This window comes from Coffea eugenioides, chromosome 2, assembly GCF_003713205.1.
Source record: "Coffea eugenioides isolate CCC68of chromosome 2, Ceug_1.0, whole genome shotgun sequence".
In the NCBI taxonomy this organism is placed as follows: domain Eukaryota; kingdom Viridiplantae; phylum Streptophyta; class Magnoliopsida; order Gentianales; family Rubiaceae; genus Coffea; species Coffea eugenioides.
This window is the reverse complement of record NC_040036.1, coordinates 73337071-73355413: the sequence shown is the minus strand read 5'-3', so window position 1 is coordinate 73355413 and position 18343 is coordinate 73337071. Positions and strand designations below refer to the sequence as shown.

Here is an 18343-nt window from a genome sequence, read left to right as displayed (position 1 = left end):
ATATGCAACCCAATAAATACATATCATTAATATCACCTTTTTTAGATCTATTTTTTAACTTGTTCACACTAAAATTTTAGGTCTGACAAGAGAATCTAAGAAATTTCAGATCTAATAACTTGTTCACACTTGGCGAATTTCTTAAAATATTGTCAAATTTGAAAATTTTCAGAAAATTGGGGGTATCGGAGGAGGGTTGCTAAATAAGGGGTCGCCGCAATTGAGAGGTGAGGCTACACCAAAAAACACTTTTAATTTTCATTTATTTTGGTTTCATGTACTTTGGCCTTTGGGTCAGTTTTTTTTTTTTTTTTTTTTAAAAGAAAAAACCATTCGCCGCTCATGAAATGAGAGGCGAAGGAATCTTGCAGAAATTGCTTCGCCGCTCATTTGTCCTTATGTGTCGAAAGCCGAGCTTACTACCTTTTTTTTTCGAATGTAATTTTGGAATTGCAGTAGCGAGCTCTTACTACCTTTTTGGAATTGCTTTCCTACCTTTTTTTCCTTTTTTTTTCGAAGCATTCTTACTACCTTTTATTATTTCATATGTAATTTTTAATAAGTTATTTAATGTTTAATTTCATATATAATAAGTTATTTATTATTTCATATTAATTTTTAATAAGTGTCGCCGCTCATTCTAGTTTATTTTTGTTGCGAAGCATTCTTCGTACCTTATTATTTCATATGTAATTTTTACTAAGTTATTTAATATTTAATAAAAGGCAACGCGACCAAATTTTTTCCTACCGTTTTTACGTAACCTTAAATAGGCATAATTAGGATTTTACGTATTACGTGAAATACTAATTTTTAAATTACAGTGTAACACTTTTTAAATTAAAATTCTTAAATCATATTACTAAAATTCTATTATAAACCAAAATTATCAAAAATTTAAAATATGATATTAGAATAATGTCAAATTTATAAATTAACATGATAATCGAGTATGCTATTAAATTACTAATAAAAGTTACTTAAGTCATATTTTTAAATTTTATAATATTATTATCGCAATCAATGATAAATAATACAATATTTATAGAATGTAATAATTAGTATATAAACTTAAATAATAATAAATTAGGCATAATTAGAGTTTAGGATTTAAATAATTGGTATGGTATTATAATCATTCTAAAATTTACCTAAGTCATATTTTTAATTTTTTTAATGGTAATGCTAAATTGAGTAATAATAAATAATGCAACATTAAACAATATTTATAGAATGTAATAATTAGCAATAAAATGAGAGTTTTGATAATTATTTCACCCATCAACGCGCCTCTTGCCCTTATTTCGCGGAGTGATAGAACAACCACATTTCCAATGAATTCTCCCATGTGGTAGATCTCGTCCTAATTGTAATCGTTCGGGCCTCCGAGGTAGTGCATGAACTTGTTCAGGTGTTTCACGTAATACGTAAAATCCTAATTATGCCTATTTAAGGTTACGTAAAAACGATAGGAAAAAATTTGGTCGCGCTGCCTTTTATTAAATATTAAATAACTTATTAAAAATTACATATGAAATAATAAGGTACGAAGAATGCTTCACAATAAAAATAAACTAGAATGAGCGGCGACACTTATTAAAAATTGCATATGAAATAATAAATAACTTATTATATATGAAATTAAACATTAAATAACTTATTAAAAATTACATATGAAATAATAAAAGGTAGTAAGAATGCTTCGAAAAAAAAAGGAAAAAAAGGTAGGAAAGCAATTCCAAAAAGGTTGTAAGAGTTCGCTACTGCAATTCCAAAATTACATTCGAAAAAAAAGGCAGTAAGCTCGGCTTTCGACACATAAGGACAAAAAAGCTTCGCCGCTCATCAGTTGAGCGCGAAGCAATTTCGGCAAGATTCCTTCGCCGCTCATGAAATGAGCGGCGAAGGGCTTTTTTAAAAAACAAAGCTGACCCAAGGTACATGAAACCAAAATAAATAAAAATTAAAAGTGTTTTTTTGGTGTAGTCTCATCTCTCAATTGCGGCGACCCCTTATTCGACAACCACTCGCACAGAACCTCAATTTTCTGAACTTTTTTAATTTTGACAATATTCTTAGAAATTCGTCATTGATCTTACAAAAATAATCTCAAATTTAACAATAAAGAGACAAAAAAATTTAAAAAACTCCGACTATGAGATCTTGGAGAAAAGAAAACTCCCACGAAATATTCTAAGTGAGAAGAAAATTCTCATTAAAAAATCCTACAAAATACTTTGCTATACACAAATATAAGAGGAGAAGGTCTCCATCCATGGAGAAAGTAAAGCCTAGTTTGTAGAGTAAGAGAGGGAAGAGAAACTTGGGTTTAAAGGGAAGGAAAATGTAAATTTCTATCATATCTTTTTAATTAGGCGTTTAAATTACAATACTTAAGATAAACGATTATGGTCAATCTAGAAGCTATCTACGATTAGAAGCATATATTCTAGAAGTCTTTGATAGCACTCGGTTTGATTGACCAAGCGATCTCGAGGACCTTTGAGGTGTCCCGGGACTATTATACGTACGCAATTCCTTCTCTCTTTTTTTAATTAATTTCTTTGTTATACGTTTTCGAATGCAAATAATATAATAGCCTTTAGTTTTTGATAGAGATATTAATCAAGTGACGATGATGTACCTAATTTGAGCATCAAATCCTTTCATCTTCCCTTTTCCGCATAGCCTTTGAACCCCCCAAAAAACAAAAAAAAAAAAATAATAAAAGGTATGATTGTTTTGCAATATTAGTTATATCCTTGCTTTGACACCAGTTATTTCCTTTCGTAAAAAGCTTGGAACAAAGAAGAAACAAAAGTCATTTTATATTGTCACAAGTTGGTCGGTGAGGATAATAACAATAGGATTAATCTTTCCTACACTAATAGTATATAAAATATCAGTATTAAATGAATGACAACTATATAAAATTTGAATTTGAAATTCAATTTTCATACATATGTCATAAATCCAACGGTGATACACTATCAATGTATATAAAATTTACTTATAATAATAATAGAGTAAGTCTTATATACACTTACAATATATATATTATTATCGTTAGATCCATGACACATGTGCAAAAGTTAGATTTCAAATTCAAATTTTATGTCGTTGTCATTCATCCAACACTAGCAGTGTATACACTGTCAATATAGAAAAGATTAATCAATAATAATAATAACACTTGAAACACTATATATCTCTTCTCAAGTTTCCCTTATTCTGATAATATATAGAAGGGAATATATTATGTACTAAAAGGTAATCTACAATGTCACAACACTTTGCATTGGTTTCTCACAAGTCAACGAGCATATTGTACGCACGTCACAAATATTAGGTGAAAATCATTTTTTGTCAAATATTTACGCTTACTACCACTCTTTCATCAAGTATAATTTAATTTGAAAATTATTAAGCTCAAAAAAATTACTAAAAAATTATTAAACAATATTTTAATCTAAATCGCGATATTAAGTATAAATGCTTGAACTCCAAAAACTCTTTTATGTTGTTCCGAATGGGGTTTCAATTCCACATCTAGCCCTCGGACCCCAAGACACACCAATACCTAATAGTCTATTTTATAGTGGGCATCAATTTGATGATCTTGTCTTTTGTCTTCCCCCATCAAATTTCTTTTTAGTTAATTTTCTTTTCTTTCTTTACAGGTACATGGAATAAAGTTTGAAATTCAGATTATAATCACAAATCTAAGAACCAATCATGCATTAGACAAAGACATTGCTAATAATATAGGATGTCTAAATCAATATGTAGAGAATATCCTTATTTTGGACAATTGTATGTGTATACAAGAATCAAATTGGATATGGTGAGAATCATATTGCTATACTATTTGGAATTCCTTTGCCAGTTATTCCACTTTCACTCGTAGGGAAAAGCAAGGTGTATGGTATGTTAACTGGTCCAACCCTGTTTCTCCACTTTGGATCACCATTCATCCGTAGAATTTGATCCTCAATTTCAGACAGAGTTTGTCCAAATCTTTTAAAAGCTTCAAGTGGTTCTGTGTCCTTTGTCCATTGAGGATTCTCCCTTTGTCCGAGATAAACTTCATCAGTAGTGTGCCTTGATAAAATCTCAATGGTGGATAGACCAAGTAGAGTCTGGAATTGGGCTGTGATAGTTTTCAAGAAAGCCTTGTCAGGATTAGACTTCAGCTCTTCATACTCAGGAGTACCAGGTTCAGGCATGAATCTGCGGCTTGTGGTAGGACGATTTGGCTGATAACCAGCATATGGCCACTGACCAAAATTGGTTGCTGCATGAAGAGCAGAAGACAACCATATTATTATAGTGCATGAGTCAATTAGTTCAGTGATGGTCTTCATTCGTGGCCACCATGGTTCATCTTTCTTGTCAGCATGCCCTTTTTCTCTTACTTCTTTCCACCAGGATTGGAGTTCAATGTCTTCCTGAATCATCTGATCACTTTTGTAGTAAAAGGAGCAGTAGTCTGTCACCCATGTTTTGATAGCTGACCAAATCTTCAAGCCATCGACAGCATAAGGATAATCCTCAATTAGTAAGCGAAGGCCAAAAGGGGAAGTTGAATCCTTGACTGCCATTTTTCTGAGGGAAATGGAAACAAAAGTAAGACATTCATTGATAACTTCAAAATTTCCACTCAAATTATATCATGCAGACATTCATCAGATCACAGAAGAAAAAGTTAAATTTTGAAACTTGCCTTTTAACAAGATCAGCAGGAAGTGCTTCCTCAGGAAACACCCAATCCCTGTAAAGAAAGGATGACATTTCCATCGCATACCTTGAAGGGAAAAGTGTGCTTTCAATAACTCCTTTTGCATTAGTCAGAATCTGACGACCTATAGCATTTATGTTCATCGTGTCGCGGAAGTGAGGATGGAGAAGCTTATAAATAGGGTGAAGCACACTTAGCTGCCTGTTTGTTGCAATCACAATTGGCTCAATTACTGCATGTGTGCGCAACCTGTAACCAGAATGAAGTATGTGAACATCAACTATTTTCAGATTAGAAAATTACTTTGCATCAATAATAACAGAAGCTTTTACAAAATGTCTTATACCAGTGTGTGATGAGCTGATGAATGCCCGAGTCATTTACTGCAACATAAGCTTTAGCCAGTTGCCAAATGGCATTCTCAACTCCTTGTTCAGCAGGTGTATATACTTCGCTAATAGCGCCAAATTGATCTCCATCTGGATGTGGCAAGCTTAATTCAATTGCTACTGGCTTTAAAGTTCCATTTTCATGCAGAAAGAGCAATGTCCTTGAAGCATAAGTTTTCGTAGGTGTAGCATTTATTCGCCTCAGATATGGCATAATTGTGTCATGGTGGTTCAGAATGAAAAGAAGATTTGTTTTGATTGCCTGTTGAGAGAAAATGTTACAGAATTTTGAATCACTGAGTGATGAGTAAAATCTGTTCTCATGAGAACCAATATCTTGATCGAACATGTCAATGGGATCCAAATTGAGCTATTATTCATACCTCTTCAACTGTCAATCCATCAAGTTTATTCTCTATGTGTTCTCTGGTTATTGTACTAGTATGATTTCCATAGACATTAGGATCTAGCTTGCTCACTGGAGGGAACTCCTGGAGAAAATAAAAAGTATATCAGCAAATGCTGTGAAATGTAGGAAATTATATGTCTCTGTGCATAGTCCATATTTGCAATTTCTAATAGGGTTTGAAGTCTACCTTGAGGGCACTGATTATCACAGGATTCAATCCAGCAAGCATTTCTCTTGCAAATTCTTCATCTGTCCTCCATGCAGATCTATCCCCTGTAGCAAAACCATTAGAAGTCCTGGGCATCATAAGTGGCATCTTTTGAAAGTATTTCCACATCTTTACGTATATAGTGACTAACAAAAGTGGAAGATAGAGAAAGCAATGGGAAACTGGAACTTCTGGATTACCTTCAATAATCTTTGGCAATGGATATTTTAGAAGTCCTTCACCATCTGTTGGCAGAACTTGCTTGAGAATCTCGAGAGAGATGTTTTCAGTTAAGCTTTTAGGTAGCTTGATTCCTCCTTCGTAGATTTTCTGCATATCTTCAAAGCTGTCAAACTCGCTTGGTGTGCTGTCAAATTGAGTCTCCAATTCAGAGGAAAGTAACTGAGAAATGGATTTTAATCCATAAGCAAGGAAGTCTGACATCTTCAAGTGTCCGAATCGCTCATCTCTTGGCACATAAATATTTAGGCTCATAAGCAGTGGCAACCTGCTCTCAGATTTAGGATCTGATGCAGGAGATGGAAAAAATCAAAATGAGTTCAGGGCTCAACGTTTTGGAGAATTCTGAATATGTCATCAAACTCTATTGGCAATATTGCTTGAACTATGTTACAATTATGATAAACTGACCAGTCTTAGTGGGTGGTCTCCCTGTTCTTCCCCTGCGAGGGTAAGGATATTCAACAGATCCTCCCAGGACTGGACGGACATAGCTTGGATCATTCTTGTCAGGATCTCCCAGATCATTGTAATAAGCATAATCATATATCCTGTCCCATTCCTTGCGCTCTCCAGTTCCATCTCCTCTCAGGTTTACTAATTCTGCTTCCCTATAGAACTTCAGTGGTTCTGGAGTATTATGTGGAAGATATGCCTGCAGAAGCATAACAGTTATGTGCTCAGTATAACAAAAAGACTCCATTTTATCCAGGAAAACATTCATGAACGTGTTGTCAAGAATCAGTGAGATAAAACTAACTCAAGCTCATAGAAATGATGTCTCCAGCTGATCAAGATCAAAACACTGAAAGGGAGAACATCTATTAACTTAAGACCATGCAAAGCTATTTCCCTTTTACCCATCCAAGAATTTAATTCCACAATGCCTATCTTTCTTTTCCAATATCCTTTTTACTGCACCACCTCAGAGACCAAAAATCTCTTCTATCAGGTATTCTGCCATTCTGTGTTTAACATGTTAACACCTAATACCTGATTAGAGAAGAAAATGCGGTCTGTTTTGTATTTATCAGCTGGATAAACCCAAGAGTTGCAAACAAAATTGATACGCTCATGTCCCGGAACATCTTCTAGAGTTACTGTTTTAAGGTAAAACTCATTATGGTGAAGGTTCTTTATGATAAAAGCTCCTGGAGCTCCAACTTCTTCATCCCAGTCAAATGTGACATTGAAGGCTGATTCGCCAGCCGTTAAAGAGGTGAGTGTAGTGATCCACTTCTCCAAGAATGCAGGAGTCCCTAACTTGCCTTTCAATGCATTCCCTGCAAAGAAACATGAGAACATCCAAGGTTCATTTTTTTTTTTGGTATTATTTAATGTGATACTTTTTATCATGTGATATATGCGAGATAAAAAAAGTCATTCACAGTATAAAAAATGTTCATTGAAAAACATAGGTAGAGAATAATACTATATTCCAAATAGAGCAAATTTGTTTGCTAACCAAATCATAACCTTCAATTCCAATTATGCATATGTTAAGAAACAAGTCAATTTTCTCTCGTTTCAGCAAACTGGAGCAATTGTCACGTTCATTAAGACCAAATTATGATCAATGAATACCAAAAATCAAGTAGGATTTTGGTGTTCCTTTTACAGTTTGCTTGAGTTCTGAGGGATTGGACACAGCCTGCAGAAGGTATCTTCTTTTTTCCTTGGAGCAACAAAGTGCACTGTAACATAATAACGGGGCGCAAATTGATATGTTATAAAAATCTTGGGGTAAATAAATAGTATTTTTGAGAATAAACTTTGTAAAGATCTGAATTCTTGGTCCATCTATTTCATGCATAAAATTTTTGTGCTATGGACGAGTTCTTCAAAATTATATACTAGAAATTCTCAGGCCCGATTTGATCAAGACCAAGACTTTTTCTGCTTTTTTTAAACCTTTTTTTCTCCCTCGATTAACATCTTGAAAATGATCCTAATTTTGAATCTACGAAGCAGCATCTAATAAAAACAGGACTTCATGAGATCCTCAAAAAATAATGACAAGCACAGTCAATCAATAATATCTTAATCACGTAAATTATTCGTGAACATATGAGACACATTTTTTCTCAAAAAAAAAAAAAAATTACGTTTTTCGTAAACATATTTTTTAAATCACTCTTTTATTTCACATATATCAAAGGAATAATTTTAGAAACCTCCCTGAGGTTTTTAACAATTTCACTGAGCTCCCCTGAATTTTGAAAAATTACACCTACCTCCCTTGATTTGATAGTTTTAGTAACAAAACCTTAAAATAATATTGACTTGGTCATATTTTCAAATGAATACCCAAAAATACCCTTGTGTAATGAGTTATAATTTATTTTCCTATACAATTATAAGATTATCTAGTATAATTATAAGGAAAAGGTGCCAAAATTTTCATGTCCATACCTATTATTTGATGAACAACTATAATAATAATTTTATCACTATGATAGGATACTTTTAATGGTATTTTATTATGAATTTAGATTTATAAGATAGAAAAGAAAATGTTAAAATAATTCATATAGAGTTTATAAATTTTTTGAGTAGTGGGATTATCATAATTTAGTAGTAGTTTTGGGCCATTTCTTTTTTATTTATTGTTAATTTTAGTACCAAAACTAGAAAAAAAATTTCAGCAAAAACATTGGATTACATGTAAGTTAACTCATCAAAAAAATCACTAGTTCAACATTTGGTTACAATAGAAACTAGAGATAATAGAAGTAACTCTACAGTTTTTTTTGGCAAAAAATTTTAAAAATAAATAAGAAGGAAAAGGAATGAAAAAATAATTTTAAAAGCCATTCTAAGTATAAGCATACCAAACAACAGAATTTCATAAAAACATTTAAGGGTAATATTGTCATTTTAACTGATAAGGAAGGTATGTGTAATTTTTAATACCTCAAGGAAGCTAAATAAAATTGTTCAAAACCTCAAGAGAGGTTTCTGAAATTATCCTTATATCAAATTACTAAAATATATTTTTCTATAAAAACTCCATAAGATAACAATCTAAATAGTTCTTAATATTATAGCACCTCATAAATGGAGGACCTGCCAATTGTCTCGTCGGATAAAAGCACTAATAAATATTCATTCGTTAGTAATATACTCTCTGCTGACTTAAGGGCAAATAGATCAAATGGCCAGTTTTGAAGATACCAATTCTTATATTTTTTTTTGTCGCAACGATAACATTTGTATAACCTATTTTAATCTAATCTAAAGGAAAGGAGAGCCGACGAAACCGTTGTAGAAAACTATTTGAAAGTGACAGCCACAATTAAGTGGCATGTTGTACCCTTGACCTCCTACCCCACCTAGACTTAAGTCTTGGTGGTACCAATTCTTATACACTACTCTCTTTCTGGGAACTAGATATACATGAATAAGCCTCATTGAGTAGGAATGGAGCGGTCTGAATGGTAGTTACATTTGGACCATACAAAGAAAAACTGAAAAAGTGCCAAAGGAATGGTGCAGGATGCTAGAGACCTGTCGGTAATGCCACTTTTTTGAGTGTATACATTCACATCTTTTCTGTATTAGTAAATTGTATCCAAAAATTCTCTGGCATCACACTCTCATTCTGGGATGATTGAATTTCTTAATTTAGACTGGACAAAAAAATTTAATGACCTGATAAAAATATTCTGTTTAATTGTTGCATGCAAAGATCAATGAAGAGATGAACCGCGATTCATTTTGACCTTTAGTTAGTGATGATATAAAAAAAAAAGACCATTCTCATTAAGGTGTGTAGAGCTATTATTGCTCTTTCAAAGCAGCAACCAAAAGCCAAAAAATGAACATCATTAAAACTTTAGAATTACAAATAAATAATCAAGTATAATAATAGAGATAGAGGGAATGTAATTGAAGAAAATTAAGAAAATCAAGAAAGATATAATCAATGTAAATGTATATAAAGTAAGAAATTAATAGGTTAAAATTTACTACGAATAAAGAAGTATAGAATGATAAAAAGTAAAAATTTGTTCATATTTTAGTAATGATAATAAATAATCAATGTAACAGTATATAGAGTTGGGAATTAATAAATTGAAATTTGCTATAAATAAGAAAGTATAGAATAATAGGAAAAAAATGAAAGTTTTTCCAAATTTTAGTAATGGTAATAAATTATCAATCCAATAATAGGAATAGAGAATGTGAATGTAAAGAATTTAAATAGGAAAAGTATTAACAAAAAAAAATAAGGCCCAAATTATAAAAATGTGTATAAAATAGGTAACTAATAGAATGTTTAAATTTACTATAAATAAGGGACTAAAATAGGATTATAATTTATTGGTATAAAATATAGATAAAGAATAAAATCTACCAAGAAACATAAGCAAACACATTTTACCAAAATACAGCTAAATCAACAACTTACCAGAATAAGAAGTGAATAGCAAATTAATATGTGTGTGTATGAATGTATGTATGTAGTCTGTATATGAATTTTCTAAAGATTAAGGTGCAGAGAAAAAACTATCTATGTGTGCATTAACATTGCATACTTTGTCTAAATTTTAATAATAGTAATAAATTATCAAACCAATATTAGGAATAAAGAACGTGATTAATTATTAGAAAAGAAAATACACGAGTTGATTGACAAAAAGTATAAAACACAAACATTAAAAATGTCCACATGGTAAAAAAATAGATAGTCTACTTATAAAAAGTTAGAGTAACCAACTCAGTAACCTTCCAAAATCAGAACTGAATATTGTTTTATTTTATATATATGTGTGTGTGTGTGTGTTATCATTTACAGCATGGGGGACCTGCCAGTTATCTCGTTGTAAAAGCACTAATAAATTGTCATTCATTAGCACTATTATCTTCTATGCCGACACAAGGGCAAATAGATTTAATGGCTAGTTTTGAAGGCACAGCAAATAGGAACCAATTAGTACCATATACTAGTGGTTGTATGTCTCTTTCTGGAAAACAGATTCAGTACATGAAAACCTCATTGAATAGGGAGGGAGCTTTCAGAATAGTTGTTACACTTGGCGCATATAAAGAAATATTGAAAAAGTGCCAAAAGAATGGTACAGGATGCTTAAGACCTGTCGGTATTGCAATTTTTGTGGGGTATGTATCCACATCTTTTCTGGATTACTAAATTGTATAAAAAAAAATTCTCTAGCATCATTCCCATTCTTGCTTGAATGATTGAATTTCCTAATTTAGTCTGACCCAAGTAAAATTAATGACCTGATAAAAAAAATATTCCATTTAATTTTTTCATGCAAAGATCAATGATGAAGTGAATCGTGAGATGTTAAAAAATAAACCATTCTCATTTAAAAAATTTTATAGTATTTGAACAACTAATTTTTTAAAAACTCTTGAATCCAAACAGAGGTGACCAGGTTGGTGGGAAGTTTGTCTCTGCAGACGTATGGTCAGTAATATAGGTTGTGGCTGGTGGGCTCGGAGAAGAAAGGAACCGTAGAAGGAGGCAGTGGTAACTGGTAAGACAGGCAAGTGTAACAGGCCAAGAGAAAGAAGACAGGAAGGCAAAACGTAGATCCTGACTCTTGGGCTACTCCAAGTCACCTGTTGTAAAACTTTGAAGGCACACAATTTCATGAGTTTCACTTTACCTAGAGAAAACCTCCCCAAGATTTTGTTGGTTTCTTCCCATGTGAAGTGTCCGAAAAATCACTAGCAAAAGCAAAAGCTTGTGCATTGGGGGGATGACCATTTCTACTAGAAGATGAAAAAAAAAAAAAAGCAAATGATCTTGGGTGCTATAACCAAGAAACATCAAATTTTAATTTTTAATGACGAAAGTATCGAGCTAAATATATCGTTTCCCGAAGTGCTAATTGCTGGGGTTTGAGTTTGACTAACTGCAACATCCACGCTCCATACTAGGAGTTAAATTATCACAGGCCGGGGTGAACTATATTTTGATGATATGAAAGAAATTATCTTTATATGGAGAAAGCAGAAGGAAAAAGAAGATAAATGTATACCTGAATGATCAGCCTTGACAGAACTGATAAGCTGCAAAGAGACCTTTTTACCAAGAAACTCATCAAGCCGATCAACAACTGAAGCAGTGAAGTCATTGAAGTCCAGCACGTTCTTCTTCATCAACACCACTGTTCCTTTGATCTTCTTCTTCGTCTCATGATCATGTTTGCCTGTGATGGCGTCCACAAACTTGTTCAGCATCTCGTTCTTTCAAGAAAAACAGAAATTGGTAGTAAACAAAGAGAGAGGATAGGTGATGGATTTCTCTGGAAAAGAGCTGTTTAAATAGAGCAGTTGTCTACTTGTCTTGAATCACATGGGCAGAAATTTAATAGCTTGGTTCAACTTGTTGGCTAGGAGTGGCCGCGTAATTATTAAGTTTGTGACCTGAAAACTTCTACAGGATAGAAACTGTATCCGGATTCTCTTAATTGTGTCTAATTTTATTACACTTTGCGTGCAAACTTGCACGAGTTGAACTCAATCGAGTAGCTTGTAAACTCGTTCAGTCAAAACTCGATCTCGAACTTGTGTTCATCGAGTTCGAGCTCAAGTTGCTTGACGAGCTCAATCTCAAGTCTAATATGTGAAGTTCAAAAAATCGTCGAGATTAATCCAACTCAATCGAACTTCACAAATAATTTTAAAATATATATAATATTTTTTTATTTATTAATATGAATGCCTATATTGTTCCTTATTTAAAATTATACAAAACATAAATTTACATTTCTTAAATTCTATTAGACACAATTAAAGTTGATTGAACTCTAGTTAAGCTCGATTAGGGTCGATTTGCATGAGTTCAAACTCGAGTTCAAGTCAGACAAAATAAAATGGAACTCGAGCTCAAATTCAAGTTTTTTAATGCACATTTCAAGCTTGACTCGATTCGATTGCATCCTTGACTTTATATTTTTTTTTTCTTGTTCGTCATGTATAATTTCACTTGCAATGTTATCACAATACATAACCAGGCAAATTTTCAAGTGATTGAAAAGTAATTCTTTCCGTAGTATCAAAAGCTAAGGAAGGTGAGAAATGAATACTAGAAAGGGCAATATTGAAATTTTATAATTTCACTTGAAACATCATAACAATATATATAAGAATGAATCTTATATATACTGACAATGTATATACTATCACAGTTGAATGCATGAAATATGTAAAATTTGAATTTCAAATTCAAATTCAGATGATATGTCATATATCTAATAGGAAAGTGTACGTACTGTCAATATATAGAAAACTAATCATTAATATATATAATAAAGTCGTATTGTCATTCTTATCCCTTCATGTTTTCTCTTTCCTACGTGGCTTAACTAGACGGTAAGTAGTTTCTTACATGGCTTGCTCCTTTTTTGTTTAGATATATATCAATTCTTATTTCCTATAAGAATTCTTTATATTATATGATTCTTATTTCCTACCCAAAAAAGAACCGGAAAGTAATGCGATATAAATAAAAGAGACATAAATATCTCTATTAGATGTATCTCCAAATTCATGCCAATAATTTGTGTACTGCATAGGGAACCGAAGTAAATAAAAATTGTTATCACTACAAGAAGTAGAAAAGTAACTAATTTCAAAAGGAGCCATTATTAATAACAGAAGTCAATATCTGATGTTGGAAATAGGATTTTTAATAAATTTTATTATTAAGTGCGTTATCAAGACATAGTGCATAGTACGAAATTTATGGAAAAGAAAAAGTTAATTGAATCCAATTAACTATATGTATTTGACCCGATCAAATATAAATTCCTATTTGAGCACGGGTTTGTAAATTCCTATAAACCCATTCATGGTTAATCAAAACATGCAGGTTATACTCATTGCTAGGTTATAGGATTCACAATAAATCTCTACCCAGATGGTGGGGAGTATTTAGTGTGTGGACCCACACTATAGGAGTCCATGCACTTAAAGGACTCGATATAGTTGAGGTGGTCTTTCAAGGTAGGTAAAATCTGTCTTGAGAACGGACTTTTATTTCCTATAAAAATTCTTAATATTATAGGATTCTTATTTCCTACCTAAAGTTACGTACTATAAACAACTTAAATCAAGATAAACCTACTTTTAATGTTCTTATCAATATCTCTTTATATTCTTATCAATTCTTATTTCTTATGCCTACACTATATATAGCCTCCAATATATTTGATTTCAAGCATCAAATTCATGGTTAGGTATTTTCAGTGCAAGCGGTTGGCACATTAAAGTATCGATTTTGGGTTTCCACTCCTCTTGATTATCAAGTACATCTTCTTTCAATAAATATTTTTTTTAAAAAAAGGCATGTTGATCTTCATTTTTTTTTCCACTCCTTTTGTTTTTTTTGTTTTATTTTCTATTTTTTTTATGAACACATAGGATTAGTAATATTTCTTGAATTAGTAATAAATTTCTCTTATATTTCACATATTATATCTCACATAATATTTTTGCCTTTAATTTTGATAAATCATTATCAAATTGGTGGAACCAACAACTAATACCAACTTGGAGCATCTTCTTCCCAGATCCCAATTAGTATAACAGACGATTCTAATCAACAACATTTCAATACACTTCATATGAATCATTCATTAAAGGGTTCAACAAAAATCACAGAGGAAAGAAATCTTCATAAAAAGATTTGCATGAGAAGGTAGATTTAATATACTATTTTACTTTCTTAAATTATAATCTTCACGTATTGTTATACACAACCTTGAATGCGATAAATCATTTATTTTTTTATACTTAGTTATCCTGCTTTGCTATCATACAGTGATAATGGAAAATTAATAAATGCTGATTTGCACGGACAAATCGAGGAGAATATTCAAACAGAAGAAAAACAAAAACAAGTTTCTGAAGAGTAGAATATTATTTGATACTATTTACTGCATTTTTTATTTATTTTCAAGTTTTTGAACATTATGGTATTGTCGAATGTTATTTTTTCCAATTTTGAGTTATTATTTACTAAATTAGATGTTCAAATTTATATTATAAGAATACTTTATATTACAATGCGCATATAGTAATATACTTAAGAAAGGTTATAATAAAATATACATTAAATTTGTATTTCATATCGACATTTTTTATAAAATTGACTAAATAGTTTATTATTTTTCAAAGATTCCCGTTCAACGAACGTGTACAAAACTAGTTCTATATATAATAAGGCAAACTCTTAAGTACCAAAAATTAAAGATTTCTGTATTATCAAACACGAAGTGTAACTAGAGTGTGAGATGTTTGATTTGTATAATGAGATAGTACACTTTTTTCTACTAGAAGTTGCACTTTCATGCTATGTTACACTTTCTTTTGGGACAAAGTGCTGCAGGTATTCAATGCAATTCATATTCTGCTTCACTAAATATGAGCCAGCTAACCAACTCTCTCTAGAGGAGTTGGTCACCACATTAATCTAAGCCACCACATTAATCTGAATCCTTGACCTCCTATCAATGTGTCTCAATATGAGGTTTGTCCTAAATCCATACGAGTGTGTAGTGCACTTGTTTGGACTGATGGTAGTTCAGTCTCCCGTCAGGTTCCCTTGGCTCAATTGGGCTCCCCATTGAGTAGATTCCCCCCTCCCCTAGGAGTAGGAGTAGGCTATCTAACTAGGGTAGCCCCTCAATACTCGGATGCGATCTGTTTTGAATTCATCCCCTCTAGACTCGGATGCAATATGTTTTGAACTTGTTAAGCATTAATAGACCCAACACATCTTCACGTTCAGGGCTGAGAAAAGATACAAATGCCAAACTTAGAAAGGAAATTATTTTGTTAAAATGAGATCCCCCTCCCCCGCGCTCCCGTAGGAGTAGGAGTAGGCTAGACATGTGTCGTTACGACAAAAAAAAAAATCTGACCCAGCTCAAGAATTAATAATTCAGGAAAAACTTGTTACAGTAAGCTTACAATTCAAGATTTTCCAGCTCTCAAGCTTATCAATACCAGTTTTAAGCAAAAGATTTTTGCGTAAATTTTCAGGTTTTGACTTGCAAATAAATAAACTTTGGGTAATGCTATAGTGTCTATTCTTGACCTCCCTCACCCCTACCCCCTTAGGAGTAGGAGTAGGCTAGACATGTACCGTTACAACAAAAAAAATAAAAAATCTGAGCCAGCTCAAGAATTAAGAATTCACGAAGAACTTGTTACAGTAAGCTTACAATTCAAGATTTTCCAGCTCTCAAGCTTATCAATACCAGTTTTAAGCAAAAGATTTTTGCGTAAATTTTCAGGTTTTGACTTGCAAATAAATAAACTTTGGGTAATGCTATAGTGTCTATTCTTGATCTCACGTGTGGATCTCATTTTAACAAAATAATTTCCTTTCTAAATTTGGCATTTGTATCTTTTCTCAGCCCAGAACGTGAAGATATGTTGGGTCTATTAATGCTTAACAAGTTCAAAACAGATTGCATCCGAGTCTAGAGGGGATGAATTCAAAACAGATCGCATCCGAGTCTTGAGGGGATGAATTGACTACCCTTAGTTAGATTAACAGGTTACTTTTGGGAAAATGTAATATTAAGAATACTTAATTCTCATCTTATTGTTTGTGGTACAAATTAGAATGGAATATCTATTTGCCGACATTTCATAAATAGCTTATTTTTTCAAGAAAAATGATGATAATTCATCCTTACGCTTTTAACTTTTATCAATACTAATCACGTACGTCATAATTGATATGTTACTTTTGATGATAATAATTTAAATGTAATTTTTCTTAGGCAAATGATATTAATACTCCAAAAAAAAAATGTTACAAACACTCTACCCTTACTTAACATTGCTCAAAATGACATAAACACACATAATCTAGATTCTTTAACAGGTAAAATGCCAAAATTACCCTTACTTATAATTGTTAAAAATGAAATAAACTGTTTAATGACCATCTTGCATTACTATTATGGAAGCCTCCACACTGTTGATTAGAAAATTTTAGTCGTTTGAATTTAAAAAAAAAATTTAACATTGTTTTAAAGTTGTAAAAATCCACCTAAAAAATAATAAACAAACTCAAAAGTGATAAACAATTCCAAACTACAAAATTTAGTACTTTATTCAAGAACTATTAAACAACTCATATCAACACGATATTTCTAAAATCATCGGTATTAGGAATTTTTTTTATTTTTAGCTGTACAATAATTTAAAACTAATTTAATAGCAGGAAAAAGTAAGGGAATTGAAGAGATAAAAGTTATTGATAATTCACTTGAAACATTATAATGGTGAAAATGTATGCACTGTTAGTATATAAAAGATTAATCTCATATATATATATATATATATATAATAAGGCAAACTCTTAAATACCAAAAATTAAAGATTTCTGCATTATCAAAAGCCAATGAGAGTCAGAAATGAGTATTCAAAAGCGAAAAATTGAGAATGTACAGGATCTAGGATAAGAATGGTGAGTATGATAAAGGATTAGAATTTCGTATATTATGTTCAAATACGAAGAGTAACTAGAGTGTGAGATGTTTGATTTGTATAATTATAAGTGAGATACTGTACTTTTTCTACTGGAAGTTGCCCATTCGTGATGTGTCATTCGCCTCCAAAATATTTCATCCATTTGGGGCTACTACAATTATCAGTGGCTGGGGTCAAAAATCCATCATCCCTCCCCTCACCTTTGAATCATCTTGTGGAGAGGGATAGGATTGTTAACAATTGTTTAATTTGGAATTTAACAGCTGTGAGATAAATCTAAATGGGATTTTTTTAAAATATTTTATAAACTAGTTTTCTTGTTTTACTCATTTGATAAGTGACCGGATATCTTGAAGACAGGGATTGGATGCTTAGGATTATCTTGAAAATGGTACAATGGGTTAATTCCACTTTGTCCCCCTAAACTTTGGACGATTATCCACTTAAGTCCCTAAACTTTAAAATGGGACACTTAAATCCCTAAACCCTTATAAAATGGGACATTTCGACCACCAACGGCATTCAGGATTTGTTAACAATTTTCCTTAAATGAGAGGTATTTATAAGTTTAGGGACTTAAGTGTCTCATTTTGAAGTTTAGGGACTTAAGTGGGTAATCGTCCAAAGTTTAGGGGGACAAAGTGGAATTAACCCTAAATTTCCATGAAAATTCAACTTGTAGTGTTATATACAGTTTTTTTTTTTGGGGGGGGGGGACAAAGTGCTGCAGGTATTCAATGCTATTTAATATTTTGCTTCACGAAATCTGAGCCAGCTCAAGAACGTGAACAACTTGTTACAGTAAACTTACAATTCAAGGTTTTCCAGCTCTCATGCTGATTAATACCAGTATTATTATTCTTGGCCTTGAGATC

The 18343-nt window shown here is 32.0% G+C and overlaps 1 protein-coding gene across 1 annotated transcript; it reads right to left on the bottom strand.

The window, feature by feature from the left end:
- Positions 1–3740: 3740 nt before the first annotated feature.
- Positions 3741–12354, bottom strand: LOC113760605 (probable linoleate 9S-lipoxygenase 5). Its single transcript, XM_027303251.1, has 9 exons — positions 11996–12354; positions 6978–7267; positions 6396–6639; positions 5945–6271; positions 5724–5809; positions 5511–5618; positions 5085–5389; positions 4724–4987; positions 3741–4605 (listed from the first exon to the last, which is right to left on the bottom strand). Exons 1-9 carry the CDS (start codon positions 12195–12197, stop codon positions 3852–3854), a joined length of 2580 nt encoding a protein of 859 aa, XP_027159052.1. The 5' UTR covers positions 12198–12354; the 3' UTR covers positions 3741–3851.
- Positions 12355–18343: the final 5989 nt, after the last annotated feature.

Coding starts and splice junctions, on each gene's coding strand:
- LOC113760605 (XM_027303251.1), bottom strand. CDS start 12,197: ATGCTGAACAAGTTTGTGGACGCCATCACAGGCAAACATGATCATGAG. Junction 5,619..5,723: donor TGATAATCAGTGCCCTCAAG/GTAGACTTCAAA, acceptor TATTTTCTCCAG/GAGTTCCCTCCAGTGAGCAA. Junction 4,988..5,084: donor CATCAGCTCATCACACACTG/GTATAAGACATT, acceptor TTCTGGTTACAG/GTTGCGCACACATGCAGTAA.